The sequence below is a fragment of the Tachysurus vachellii genome, chromosome 5, assembly GCF_030014155.1.
Source record: "Tachysurus vachellii isolate PV-2020 chromosome 5, HZAU_Pvac_v1, whole genome shotgun sequence".
NCBI classification, from domain to species: Eukaryota; Metazoa; Chordata; class Actinopteri; order Siluriformes; family Bagridae; genus Tachysurus; species Tachysurus vachellii.
Genome location: NC_083464.1, coordinates 25,122,776 through 25,136,498, shown reverse-complemented (window position 1 = coordinate 25,136,498; position 13,723 = coordinate 25,122,776). Strand labels below are relative to the sequence as shown.

The window sequence follows — 13,723 nt, the reverse complement described above, 5'->3', positions numbered from 1 at the left end:
TACCACTGATAATGTTTTAGAGTAGTAATCATGAACTTGAGCCTTGGTCCAACTTGCTTCATGGGTGTGTGTACATTATTAATACATTAATTACTGTGAGCATACCTCATACATGTGTTTGAAGGTGTTTGAAGCATTCACCACTACTTTCAAATGGAACAATATTGTTACTGTTTTCATGGTTTGTACATCTCTTGATATACGCTACATGGCCAAAGGTCTGTGGACACCTGACACCGAAATATGGTTCTTCCCCAAACTGTTGCCACATAATTGGAAGCACCTAATTGTATAGAATGTCTTTATATGCTGCAGCCTTACAAATTCCATTCATGGGAACTTAAGGGACCAAACCTGCAAAGTGAGAAGATGTAGTTTGACTAGGTTAGATCGGAAAGAACTTGAATTTCCTGCACAGATTTCTGACCTTAACCCCACTGAACACGTTTGTGTTGAATTTATCATAACAACAAAGGAGGGACTAAATTAAGAATGTAATGTTCAACAAGCTTATACCTATACGATGGTCGGGTGTCCAAACCTTTGAATATATAGTGTATTGTAAACTAATAACTGTTAGTCTTAAAAGTGCAGAACCTCAACACAAAGTGTCTGAAATCTGCACCCGTACAATATTTTACGGTGCTTAATGATTTAACTTCAGTAAACATTTATGGAATCACACAGCACTTCATCAATCATGTTGTTGACTCAGTTGCATTCCGATGAAACATTGACGTGATCGGACAAGCGAAAAATGGTAAAAAGAAAAAAAAAAGGTGACAAATGGTAAAAAATAAAAATGGAAATTTACTCTAGAAAATAGAAAGAGCTGATGAGAAATAGCCTATTTTATTAAATATTAAATGTGTCTGGTTAAATTTAATTTAGTAAATATAACAATTTACTTTTGAAAGTGTGGTGAAATAAAAGATCACGTTTACAGAAAGATGTATATTTATTTAAAGGAGAAATACTTCTTAACAATCTATTGCTTCTTCTCTACATACCTCATCACCGGTTTTCAGAGAAAGTACATATTATCTTATCTTTCTCTGCTTTAGTACATGTATTCCAAGTTATTAATGATGTTACGTTTATCAGAGCAATGGAGTCCAAAGTGTACTGGACTACATAAAGGACAGCAAGTCAAAAAATGTGAGCAGCCTGAGAGTAGAAGGGAGACAGCAGGGACAGCTGGAAACATGCAGAGCAGCCAGGCAAAGCGCATGAAGAGAGTAATGATGAAGATGAAGGTACACAACACCTTAGTCAGACAGTGTCTCGGAGAGATCATCGGCACTTTTGTTCTTCTGGTGAGTTTTAGCTCCAACGTGTTTGTGTTTATTTGTTATAAAAGTAGAATTGCACTTATATTAATCAGCAAACTAAAACTATTTGAAAAGAAATCGTATATGTTCACATTAAATCTAACACAACTATTAAACAGAAGTATGTCACAATTCTTGAAGACATTTTTGACAAACATATGAATAGGTTTGCTAACAATTTCCCAGCAATAGCTAATTTATTTAAAGTTTACGAAAATTATTTTGGGTCATATGCAAAATCCATGCTGAATTGCTGCCAATTTACATTTTGTGTTTTGTTTCTGGACCCAAAAGTTGTTTAAGGAATATTTGTTTGGCAATAAATGCCAAATGTGCATAATATGATGTACATAAATGTGCATAATTGGTAAAAGAATCTAATCAATAGCACAGGTTGAATTCCATCCTGAGGTTAACGACAGCAGACTGCAGACAGACAGACCTGCTTTCTTAAACCACAGCAATTTGCCAACACAAACAATTATTATTTAATGCTTTGGAACATCCTCAAAACAATTTAAGCTATCACTTACTTCCACAAGTAATCACTTACACAAAAGCTATAACCAGTAGTTCCATCAGTAGTATTTCTTTTGCTCTCAAACCTCCTATTACTACAACACTAGTACAATTATTACAATGCATTTGTTACATTTACAAGATTTTTAATTTTTTATCTCCGTTTTTTTACTCAGTAGCTCATTAGATGAGTGAGATTTTACAGCTTGCCAAACAAATATGCTTTGGGTCTGAACAATCTGACCCGGAGCCTTTATCTGAAGAGATAAGGTTTTGTTTTTAATTGTTTTAAATTTATCATGAGACATACAACCGCACTGATTTTGCATTTTATCATCTTTCTCATGAGTCCACAGTGGTTTAATTAACTTCTTTAACCTCTCGATTTTTGCTTAAGCTGTTCGGCTGTTCCGCGGGAGCTCAGGTGAAGACTGGCAATCAGCTGAAGGGACAGTTTCTGTCAGCCAACATTAGCTTTGCTGTGGGGGTCATGTGTGCCATGTACCTCAGCATGGGGGTTTCAGGTGAGAATAAAGAAATTGAAATTGAATTACAATGAAATCTTATACTAAGCATTAGGTAGTTTGCATTGGTAGTTTTATTTTTACTAGGTTTGAAAACTCTGGATATTCTGTAATGATAGTTACCACCTCATATTTTTATCTGTTTTTCTGTTTTTCTCTCTTTCTCATTTAGGTGCTCATCTGAACCCTGCAGTGTCTCTAAGCTTCTGTGTCTTGGGGGATCTTCCCTGGCGCTGCCTTCTTCCATACTCTCTGTCTCAGTTGCTAGGGGCCTACCTCGCCTCTGCAGTAGTCTACACCATGTACTACGGTGAGACCAAAGGCACAACTTAAAGCAAGCATGAGTCTGTAAATTAGATTGTCTGAAAATTACCTCCAAAATGGCTGATTTGCCAGTACTTCACAGATAACACGGTTTCTTTTTGATATTATTTGGCAACATTAAGAAGGGCAGTCTAGTTTATTTTTGTTTATCCTTTGCTCTAGATGCTATAATGGAATACAGTGGTGGGGTTTTGACTGTTTATGGTCCTAATGAAACTGCATCCATCTTTGCCACATTCCCAACACCGGGGACGTCCCTGCAGACCAACATCTTTGACCAGGTCAGTGCAAATATTTGAATTAAGCAGTGTTGTAATGTAACGAAGTATAAATACTTCGTTACCATACTTAAGTAGAAATTTCACGTAGTATCTGTACTTAAATTTACATAATTTACATTACATAAATTTATGTCAACTTTCACTTTTACTCCACTACATTTTCTAGATAAAATGTATACTTTTACTCCGCTATATTTCCACTAAGCATCTTCGTTACTCGTTACTACAAAAAATAAATAAATAAATAAATAAAAATAAGTAAATAATAAAATTGGGACTGCAATAAGGGAGGTTTGGCGAATCACTACTCCTACAGTAGATTGCATTACGCAGCTCCGCACGCTCTATTTCAGCGTAATGTTACCAAAAGGAGGCGGAAGCACAACTGAACTTGAGCCACAACAGAGCCACATTTTTTACTGTGTTTCCACAAAGAGACACATCATACACATGGGCACACATGATCATCACCTTTTTTCCCTTCCATTTTGAGAGCGAACTTGACACAAATTGTTTACTCAAATGATCTTGCTCCCACTGGGAAACTTTGAGGTATTTTCATCCCACTCACATGCGCGTTTGACGAAAATACCGTATTTAACTCAACCGAAGCGAACACACACAATAAAAAGACACACAAACTTCGATATGAACGTAAGAACCGCATGAAACCGGGCAAAGAGCCGCGGTTTAGCCACCTCTGTCGTAGACGACCACCCCGACGATAGTGGTGAACTCGGTGAACAGGGTGAAGAAGATAACGTTATACATCCGTGGCCGTATTTGCAAGAAATGTTTCTGTACATTGGAATGAAAGATTCTTCCTACCGGATGAAGTGTCTCTTATGCCTACCGAAAATCACTGAAATTTTACTTTTTACTTTTACTTCAAATACTTAAGTACATTAAATATCAGAAAATGACTTTTGATACTTAAGTACAGTATATATCAGATACTTTAAGACTTTTACTTGAGTAATATTCTAAAAGGTGACTTTCACTTCTACCAAAGTCTTTTTCTAGTACGATACTTGTACTTTTACTCAAGTATTGTTTTCTAATACTTTATACAACACTGGAATCAAGTGAAAAAGAATATATAGCACTAAAATAGACTGACATCTTGTAAAACCCTGCCCTGTGCCCAGAGTCTCCTGAGATATGCTCCAGGATCTCCAAAAGCTAGTAGGACAAGCCATGAAAAGGATGGATGGATGGATGGATGGTTGGTTAGATGGATGGATGGATGAACGGATGAATGGGAAAAGACCAATAGACCACGATGTCCCATATCTCCATCAACAAGTAGTTAGCAGAGCAAAGAAAATAATTGTGACTAACAACAGAAGATTTTAAAAATGAAATTGCTTTTTTTTATTTATTTTTTTTATTATTATTTTTTAAATATTACAATCGAATACAGTGAAACAAAACATTAAGGAACAACACAGCAAAATGACCTTACAGCATGAGATGAAAACATCAGCTTGCGTAATGGAAATTATTTTAGGGTGTTTTGAAATAAAGCACAAAAACATCACAGTATTTTTACTTTGCTTCACTAATTGCCGTTGTGTTCTGCACCACAGGAACAATGTGTTTTACATGTGTCATGAACTGTTTGTTTCATGATCAGTTGCATTAACCTTTGTAAAAGGTTGTCTTCTGTCTTATCTGCACTGTTTAATCTTTACACATCATTCCTAATCATTTACTGTTTTGGATTTTAACATGACCGTCTTGTTAGTCATTGAAAAGTACACATCGTATTTGTTCTAATACATTACATTAGCTGATGAGTCGAATCGGTTGCTCAATCGGTTGATGAATCGAATCATATACACACCACTGTAGCACTCTAGTTCTGTAGCGACTTCACAGAACCCTTGACATGATCTGATCAATAATATTATTTTCACAATTTTATGGCCTAGGTGGTCGGCACTGCTACGCTTTTGTTGTGCATCCTGCCCCTAAGTGATAAAAGGAACAGACCCGCTCCTGATGCCTTGCTCCCACCAATTGTAGCAGCTGTTGTTTTGGGAATAGCAATTTCTATGTCCTCTAACTGTGGTGGAGCCATAAATCCAGCAAGGGATCTCGGGCCTCGGCTTTTCACTCTCACAGCAGGCTGGGGCACTGAAGTCTTTACGTAAGTTTGAGATTGCTGCTCTTGTACTGTATTTGGTTGTACCAATAAAGTGATGAACATATCATGAAAATATTGTTTGATTTACTGTAATATCTTATGTTTCTTTACCTCACGTAGGTGCTATGATTACTTCTTCTGGGTGCCGCTCGTGGCTCCTCTGCTTGGGGCTTTGCTGGGCTGCTTTTTATACCAAGTCTTCATTCAATGGCACCTCCCTGAGCCTGAACCAGAATCAGTCAAAAGTCAACCTCAGGATTCTGAAATTATCTTAAAAGGCATAGCCCTGTAATGATAAACGATATCAAATGATAATGATATTTCTCATTTAGCTTCCAGTTTCCTGTTATCTGTCATCATTATGAAGCAGATGTTTATGGAGTAGATGCCAATTGCAGGGCATCTCACACGCACAAACATACACATACGCACATCTATTCACAACTCTGGCCGATTTATAGTTATATTAACTTCAACTTCTTTTGATATAGAAAGTAATTAATAAAACTGCCACCTGATTTGTTAATAATATGAAACAGGAAATGTAATGTGTAGAACTATTTCTCTATAATGCATCATAATGAATCAGATGCTATTTTATATGGAACAGCTGCATGTTCTACACTGAACTGGAAGCAAGTGAAGTTACTGAAGTTCCACAGTTTTACTGAAGCCTTCTTTGTCCCTCTTTAGTCTCAATTTAGTTTTTCTACAATACCTATGTTATACCTTTACTTTATTTTTATTTATCTTTGTAAAGAATATTTTAATATGCCTTACTAACATAGTCAATTCTGAGTTAATATACGCAGCACTTTACAGAAACAGAAATTTTTCTTTTACATATGTTTCATTAAAGAGATTTATTAAAACACTATACAAAACATTGAGCTGTGCATTTCGTGTACTGAAGATGTCCCATTGTTTATTGTACATTTTCTATTTTCAATGCTCAATAGTTTTCTCTTCTGGATCCTTAGGCCATTGTAAGAATACTGGGTGTTAGGGGGCAATAACAGTTTACTGCAAACACTGCATACATAAAGACGGACAGACAGACAGACAGACAGACACACACACACACACACACACACACACACTCTCACACAGGCACAGAGACACTCAGAAAGACACAGAGAGAGAGAGAGTCATACACACACACACACACACACACACACACACACACACATGCACAGAGACACACACAATGACACACACACACACACACAGAGACACACACACAGACAAGCACACACAAACACACACTCACATACACAGGGGCCTATCACCCAAAGACAAAAGCTCTCTGTGTGTGTCTCTCTGTGTGTGTGTGACAGTGTGTGTGTCTCTGTGTGTGTCTCTGTGTGTGTCTGTGTGACAGTGTGAGTGTTTGTCTGTGTGTGTCTGTGTGTGTGTGTGTGTGTGTGTGTGTGTGTGTGTCATTCAGATTTTGACCACTAGAGGGCTTTAAAAAAACACAAAAAAACAACAAAACGTCACTGTGGAGTGGAGAGTGTGAGAGTGTGTGACAGTGTGAGTGTTTGTCTCTCTGTGTGTGTCTGTGTGTGTGAGTGTGTCTGTATGTGTGTGTGTCTGTATGTGTGTGTGTGTCTGTGTGTGTGTGTGTGTGTCTGTATGTGTGTGTGTCTCTGTGTGTGTGTGTGTGTGTGTGTAGGTGTGTCTGTATGTGTGTGTGTCTGTGTGTGTGTGTGTGTGTGTGTGTGTAGGTGTGTGTGTGTGTTTGTATGTGTGAAATTCAGATTTTGGCCACTAGAGGGTTTAAAAAAAATAAAAATAATAATCAAACGTCACTGTGGAGTGGAGAGTGTGTGTGTGTGTGACAGTGTGTGAGTGTGTGAGTGTCTCACCTGCCGCTCGCGATGCTCTAGTGACTTCAGGGGAAATGCGTGTCACAGTTCATATATTCGAGTTTAAGCTCAAAGGGAAACCGTTAAAATATTAATATGAAGCTTTTACAGTAACTGATGATGTCCCGACACACGAGTGCCTAGAAAACAAAAAGAAAGAAAGACAGAGAACTTCAGCAAGGACCTGACAAGGTAAATGATCCCTCTGTTACTCTTTCAAATACCTTTAACATTTAAGAAGCTGTCAAAACATCCACAGTGTTGTTCTTTACGTCTTTGTTAACGTATACAAGATCAACCTGATTAGAAACAGCATTTAAACTCACTTACAGTTATATCTGGGTTTGTGACCAAAGCAAATGTAAAATGTGTTAAAATATAATAATTATTATAATATGCATTTATTTAGAAGCAACTTTAATTTACTGTTATATAGTTTAGAATTGTTCACTCCATTGTGCACCTTACTAATCTTATTACTAAGCAGCTCTAATGCTTATGCGACTTGGTCAGGTTGGTCAGGCGCAGCAGGAGAAATGTGGCTCATTCCTGCACCTGCAACAGTTTATTGCCCAACACACCATATTCATCTGGTGCAGAATTTAGTATTTAACTCATATGAGTAAATACTTCACTGTGTGATCCAGGAGTACAGTCTAACATCAGGAGTACAGTCTAACATCAGGAGTACAGTCTAACATCCCTGATTTATAAACCTTACAACGAAGGCTATGGACTTTTAATATCTTTTAATAGGAACATCTGTACCTCTAGTCATTCATTCGACATTTCTTACAGTGACATAATGGGCTGGTTTGAGAGCTATCATAGTCTTACTGTCAACACCAGTCAGACTGCCAGTTCTTCTCGGACCATTCCGATCGACAAGCCATTTTCCTCCAGAAATACCCCTCGATAGATTTTTGTATTTCACACAATTCTGTATACTGGCTATTGTGTATGAAAATCCTAGGAGATCAGCAGTTTCTAAAATACTTAAATCTGGCACCAACAAGCACGGCACACTGTAAATCACTGGCTACGTGAACGTGTTCCTATTAAAGTGGTCATTAAATGTATGTGTCTTTTAAATACTCAAAGCTGTTGGAGTTTAAGAGACATTTGTCAAAGTCATTAAACAGTTGACCAAAGCTAGACTTTAACATTCCTTTAAGTATGAAAGAATTTTGACTTTCAGCCAAAATATGTGCTTTGTTCAGTGTGGCTTAGAGAACATGCAGGCGAATAATGCAGGAAACAATCATGTGTATGAAATGATATGAGCATCAATAAACAGAAAAAAGAAATGAGGAGAGAAGAGCTTTGTTTTAATTTCCTGCAGCAAATATCATTATAAGCCTTCTGGTCTGATGCTAGCATCCTGTTTTGAATTGTTGAAAAGAAACAGAGATATTAAGCAGCTACAACGATGTGATTATTAGTAGTAAGTGACAAGTAACTAGCCATAACAGTGTCTGAACAAAAAGAAGTTAGATGGTAATTTACTTTACCTTGCTTTGCACAGTATTTATTATGCCGATCGCGATCGCGTTCGTGTTATTGCCCGTCACTGAGAAAGTGAACCATGCACAGTCAGTCATAATCACCACTGTTCACCATCAAGCCACTGTTGCTTTCTAAAATAAAACATTGTAAATCTCATGGCCTTACAAAACTCTACTACTACTGGATGGATGTCGGTTGTTAGGCCTCATTTAATTTGTATGACTCGTGGCAACTGTTAGATATGTGTTAGTGAGTGACTTTCTGCACATTGTGTTAGTTATTCTGAATAAAATAGCCTGTATTTTAAAGATTAGCATTTTGGAATCATGATAGCCATTTGCGCATTGCGATAGAAATCATGAGTTTATCCTTGTCTGTGATTTGATCATATTTCGGTTTTCCCTACAAGTGTCAACTGATGCACGCATTTGGAAAACGACCTTTGAGAGCTGAATACATTAACACTTGGCTTCAGTAGAACCTTGGAGTGTTATTTAAAAACATCATGGCCTTAAAATGCAAACATTAGAAATGGTCTTTGAGAGGATAGATAGTACATATTGTCCAATTTGTTAGATTTATCACAAACCCGAACTTATAATTTCAGTTTGTTTTAGGTTTTTTTTTTAAATGTGGGTCTCTCTAATAGACTTGCAATTTTATATGCATCTATAGCACTGGGATTTGAGAGAGTAGATTGGCTAGGCCATGCAAGGACTTAGGACTTACAGTATGAGTTATTTTAGCTGCATGTTTGGGTTTGTCGTCTTGTTGAAATGTCTGAAAAAATATATTTTCAGCAGATTTAATATCTTGACTGTCACCTCTAGTATGTCCTGGTATACCGCTCCAATCATGTTTCCTTTAATCATGTCATTTTCCAGTAATGTTTAGTGTTCTTGTTATCTTTCTTCAAGCTGAACTGCCAAAGAGTTACTGTATAGTTAGGTTTTTTTATGATCGGAGTATATTGTTTGAAATGCTTTGAGACAGCCATTTCTGTGCTACCTTCTTAACAGAGGTGTTTTGCTTAGAGGGTAGGACTAGAGATGACTGGAATGCAGTTCATTGCTTATTGTTCTCTTTGAAACTGTTGTTTGTGCAACTTTGGAGTTATCTTGCAGCTTGAGTGACTGCTCACTTCTGTTTTAGTCTGAGAGTCCGTTATGAAATCTTTCGTGCACCTGTTGAAGGATTGAGGCTGTTTTTTTAGACAAAGGGCGGTTTGAGATTATTTTTGTTTTGTGACATGGACGTAGCCGTTAGAACATGATAAATTGTAGCCATGAAGGGATATACAGTACATGGTCAGCAACAATGCTCATTTAGACTGTGGATTTCAAGTGATTGGTATTAACACACCCAAAGTGTGCCAAGAAAACATGCCGCACACCACCTCCACCACTGGAATGTTGAGGCAAGTTGGGTCCATGGATTCATGCTGTTGCTGAAATATTCTGTCCCCACCCTCTGTCTTCTTCAGCAGAAATCCAGATTCCTCAAGCCAGCCATTTTTCTAGTCTTTAACGGCTCCAGTTTTGGTGGTTCTGTGCCAACTGCAGCCTCAGCTTTCTGTTCTAGGTTGACTGAAGTAAAACCTGATGTAGTGATCTGCTGTTGCAGCCCAACTGCCTCAAAGACTTACTGTATCAAGTGTTTCAGCCGTGTTGCTGTGGTAAAACATTGTTAACCTCATTCTAGAAACGTTAATATGTTTATTAGAAGCAATTTAATGTGCTTCACTTGGGACTCACTTAGGACTAATCTTTGTCTCTGCTTGTTTTTGTGTCTAGCTGGTGTGTGGCCATTGTTTGTCTAGTGTCTGGTTGGGCCTGTAAGCATGTCCTCTACCACAAACTATAATATACTAGGTGGCACATCTTTTATCCATTTCCCTCTGAGTGTACAGGAGGGCAGAACTGAAAGGGTTCTTAGACTTAGGATGTTGTGATTGGCTCTGAGAGGTGTCTTGGGAAATGTAGTCAATGCTTCAAGATAGTAGATGGCTTGAGGTGACAAGCCTATCTTTTCCTTATACCACTTTTGCTAGGTTGCCACTCTTGGATAAAACAGGGCTTTGGGCTTCTGTGAGACAATCCATTAGCTGGCTATTCTTTATTGGAAAAGCTTGACAAGATAAGCCATCACGCTCTCAGTAGCTCAAATTGAGGCTTGTACTGTGGCAGAGACCTGTGACCATAAATAGGGCTTCGTACCATAGTACAGAGCAGCCGAGGCACTTATTACCTCATCCTGTTTTGACTGATTGAACACAACAATGTGTTCTGGGCCCTCACGGACATAAACAGTACTTTGTCGCTTCCTTGATTTCTTAGTCATGAGTTCTGAGTTGGGAATGCCAGACTAGTACCAAGTAGCCGAATTCACTGCCTTATTATTGACCTAGTCATACGCTTCCCCATCCAGGATGGATAGTGGGAAGAGGAGTGCTTATAGAACAAACAACTTTTAAGGAAAGACAGCTTTTCTGTCAAGCACTTGGCTTTTGACAGATTTTTCTTTACAGATATCTGGTGAGGGAACTTTTCAGCTGCATTCTAGGAGACCTCATACCTGTTCATATTGGCAGTTGGGTGTAATGATGAATATGGTTATTAATGAGTGACGGAAGAAAAATTAGTGTTTGTAAAATTAGAATTGTCATTTTTGTTTATCGTATGCTTGTTCAGCGAGTTAGACGCCATCACTCACCAATTTCAGGCACAAAAGCATTACAGCTACATAGTCATTGGCTGGAGCAGTAGCCAATCAGGAGAGAGGGCGTGAGAACGTGTACAGTAAGAGAATAAACAAAGCAAACAAAAGTGAACAAATGAAAGTTTTAAGGTAAGGCATTTATTGGTTATTTATTTTGGTTTCTGTGTGTGGACTGAAAGCATTCCATCACTTTTTGCAAGTCCTTGATAAAAATAGAGAGCATTGCGGCTCTCAGGGTCATCTGAGAAGACAGACTACAGACAAATAGAAGCACTATGATCAAAATGAGACAGATGCTATAAATTTTTGTTTATAGTTTTGTCAAGTTTTGTCATTGAAATATTGGCAAGTAAAATTGTGAACATTCCGTAATTCTCTGTATCCACGTTATTTTCATTAATGTGATGGTATTTTGGAGGTATTTTATTTTTAAAGCACAAGAAAAGCTTTAAGGAGCAACGCTGCAATAATAATGAAATGCCATAACCACAAATGATTCAAGCCACACTTTCAAAACAAATGTCTCTCATTTTTGTATATAAAAGCACAAGTCTCATATAATGTCATGGTGTAAAGAAACGGCAGTCAGCCCATTAAGCACTAGCTTCGTCTGAAACTTCGCTGACCAAACTGTGCTTTGGATCTGGGGATTAGATATCACTATATTCCCTTAGTGAGCAGTCATTTGTCCGCTGTTTTATCCTTGAGATCCTGTTGACAGTGTGTTTTGTTTTCTCTCTCTCCCTCATTCTCTCTGTCTGTGTGTATGTGCGTGAATTTGCTTAGATTTTCCCATGGGACGGAGAGGCAGCACATCAGAGGCATGGCAGTGTTTAGAAAGAGGCCACCCCCAGGTAATTCTAATATAACTTACAGTATGTTAATGAGATCTATTTATGTTTTATTGTAGTGTGTGATTTGGTTACAAGCACCAAAGCAGAATGTACAAAAACAATATAAATGAAAACAGAAATAATTCTGTTTCACTTTGATTCAAAGAAAGAATAAAAGAATGTTGGATGTGATAACATTATATACTCGTTTGAGGCAAATATCGTTATAGTTTTGACCTGCATTGTCTTCTTTATTTCTTAAATAAAAACCTCTATTATTTTGGCATATCCCTTTGACAATTTACTTTTTATGCCTATTAAAATTTTTTTTATGTCCCTAGATTCTCGTTAGCATAATATCTCACAAACGATGGTTCCGTTTCTGTAGAATTTATATGGAATTATCATAATAGCCAGCAAACGATCCGATTCAGTTTTGAATCCGAACCAAACAGGGTCAAGGTCACAGCAAGGTCATAAGTCTGAAATAGTTTTACTCCACTAACTTCTCTCCTGTTTGTCATGTCCTAATACTGTACACCTTCCTGCTTATGAACTCACTTTTGCCATTCTTCTATGTCTGTCCATCCTTCGGTGTGTCTGTGATTCTCTCTGAGATTATTGTAAGTGTGATATCTCACAAACAAATGGTTGAATTGGTGTAGAAGTGTTTTAGTAGCCAATATATGAACTGATCAGATTTTGGAACTGAACCAAACAGGGTCAATGTCACAGCAAGGACAAATATTGTTTGAATTGTGTCTGAAATTGTTTTTCTTTAATAGCTTTCTTCACATATGTAAAGTAAATATTAAGGGTAGCTCTGGTATATAAATTAATGACAAGAAGGCCATTTCTATTGAGTCTGTTGGCATCGAATTCATGCCAGTCTTATATTTAAGATTAGTAAGTTATGTATCAGACAAGTAGTAAGTTATAAGTGACAATAGCTTCACACCTCTTTAGCCAATCTCTTTTGCTTAAGCAATAGCTTGGTTTTGTGTATTATATGATTCTTCTCTGTTCAGACAATCATCTTAGAACCATAAATTTGTTTAGAGTGTAGCTCAAGTTTAGTCTATTTTGCACCAGACGTAACACCGATCTCAGCTTTCCCTTTTTAGTGTACTCTGGGCCCTACTGTCATGTGGAGCTTTCTTTTCTTTGTTTTTATTCATCGGTTTAATATAACACATAAAATATAATACATAACTGTGAACTGAATGTCAGATTCTAAATGTGCATTTGTATACAATGAATAATAGCATTAACCTAAAACAACTATTCTCTGACTGAAACACGATATTATGTTGTACAGAACATGGCTACTGTATACTTGTCAGCCATCAATCAAGCACAAGACTGGTAGAAATTCCCCAACCACTTACTGTAGCACATCTACATATGGCAATTTTATTACGTCCTTTCTTTTGAAAATTGGTCAGATTAAAAGGGAATCACAGAAGCAGATAGCTCTATTCAATCAATTCTAGAAGACGGTCTTATTCTTCACCAATATGAACATGAACCAGTGGATGTACAGTAAGAAGCAAACTGTCTGTAACTACCAGGCCAGGCCTAGGCCTCAGCAGCGGAAGATCTACAACCACCAAGCCAGCCTCAGGCCTCAGTGGCAGCAGCCCAGCTGCCATTGAGCCAGACTTAGGCCT

The 13,723-nt window shown here is 37.6% G+C and overlaps 2 protein-coding genes across 2 annotated transcripts in view; both read left to right on the top strand.

Annotated features, from left to right (window-relative positions):
• The first annotated feature begins 1,148 nt into the window (after positions 1–1,148).
• aqp10a (aquaporin 10a) lies at positions 1,149–6,016 on the top strand. The gene is made up of 6 exons (XM_060870744.1): positions 1,149–1,316; positions 2,248–2,374; positions 2,547–2,684; positions 2,861–2,979; positions 4,914–5,131; positions 5,249–6,016. Exons 1-6 carry the CDS (start codon positions 1,206–1,208, stop codon positions 5,418–5,420), a joined length of 885 nt encoding a protein of 294 aa, XP_060726727.1. The 5' UTR covers positions 1,149–1,205; the 3' UTR covers positions 5,421–6,016.
• Positions 6,017–6,970: 954 nt separating this feature from the next.
• The window catches only part of atp8b2 (ATPase phospholipid transporting 8B2), a 49,146-nt gene continuing 42,393 nt past the window's right edge, over positions 6,971–13,723 (top strand). Inside the window, exons 1-2 of the mRNA XM_060870737.1 lie at positions 6,971–7,188; positions 12,007–12,074. Of these exons, the coding sequence (XP_060726720.1) occupies positions 12,044–12,074 (31 nt within the window). The 5' untranslated portion in view covers positions 6,971–7,188; positions 12,007–12,043. The remainder of the gene's footprint in view (positions 7,189–12,006; positions 12,075–13,723) is intronic.

Bases quoted from the DNA above. Each gene is read 5' to 3' on its own strand.
- aqp10a (XM_060870744.1), top strand. From the start codon at position 1,206: ATGCAGAGCAGCCAGGCAAAGCGCATGAAGAGAGTAATGATGAAGATG. The intron at 2,685-2,860 runs GTGAGACCAAAG...CCTTTGCTCTAG, and splicing joins AGTCTACACCATGTACTACG to ATGCTATAATGGAATACAGT. The intron at 5,132-5,248 runs GTAAGTTTGAGA...TACCTCACGTAG, and splicing joins TGGGGCACTGAAGTCTTTAC to GTGCTATGATTACTTCTTCT.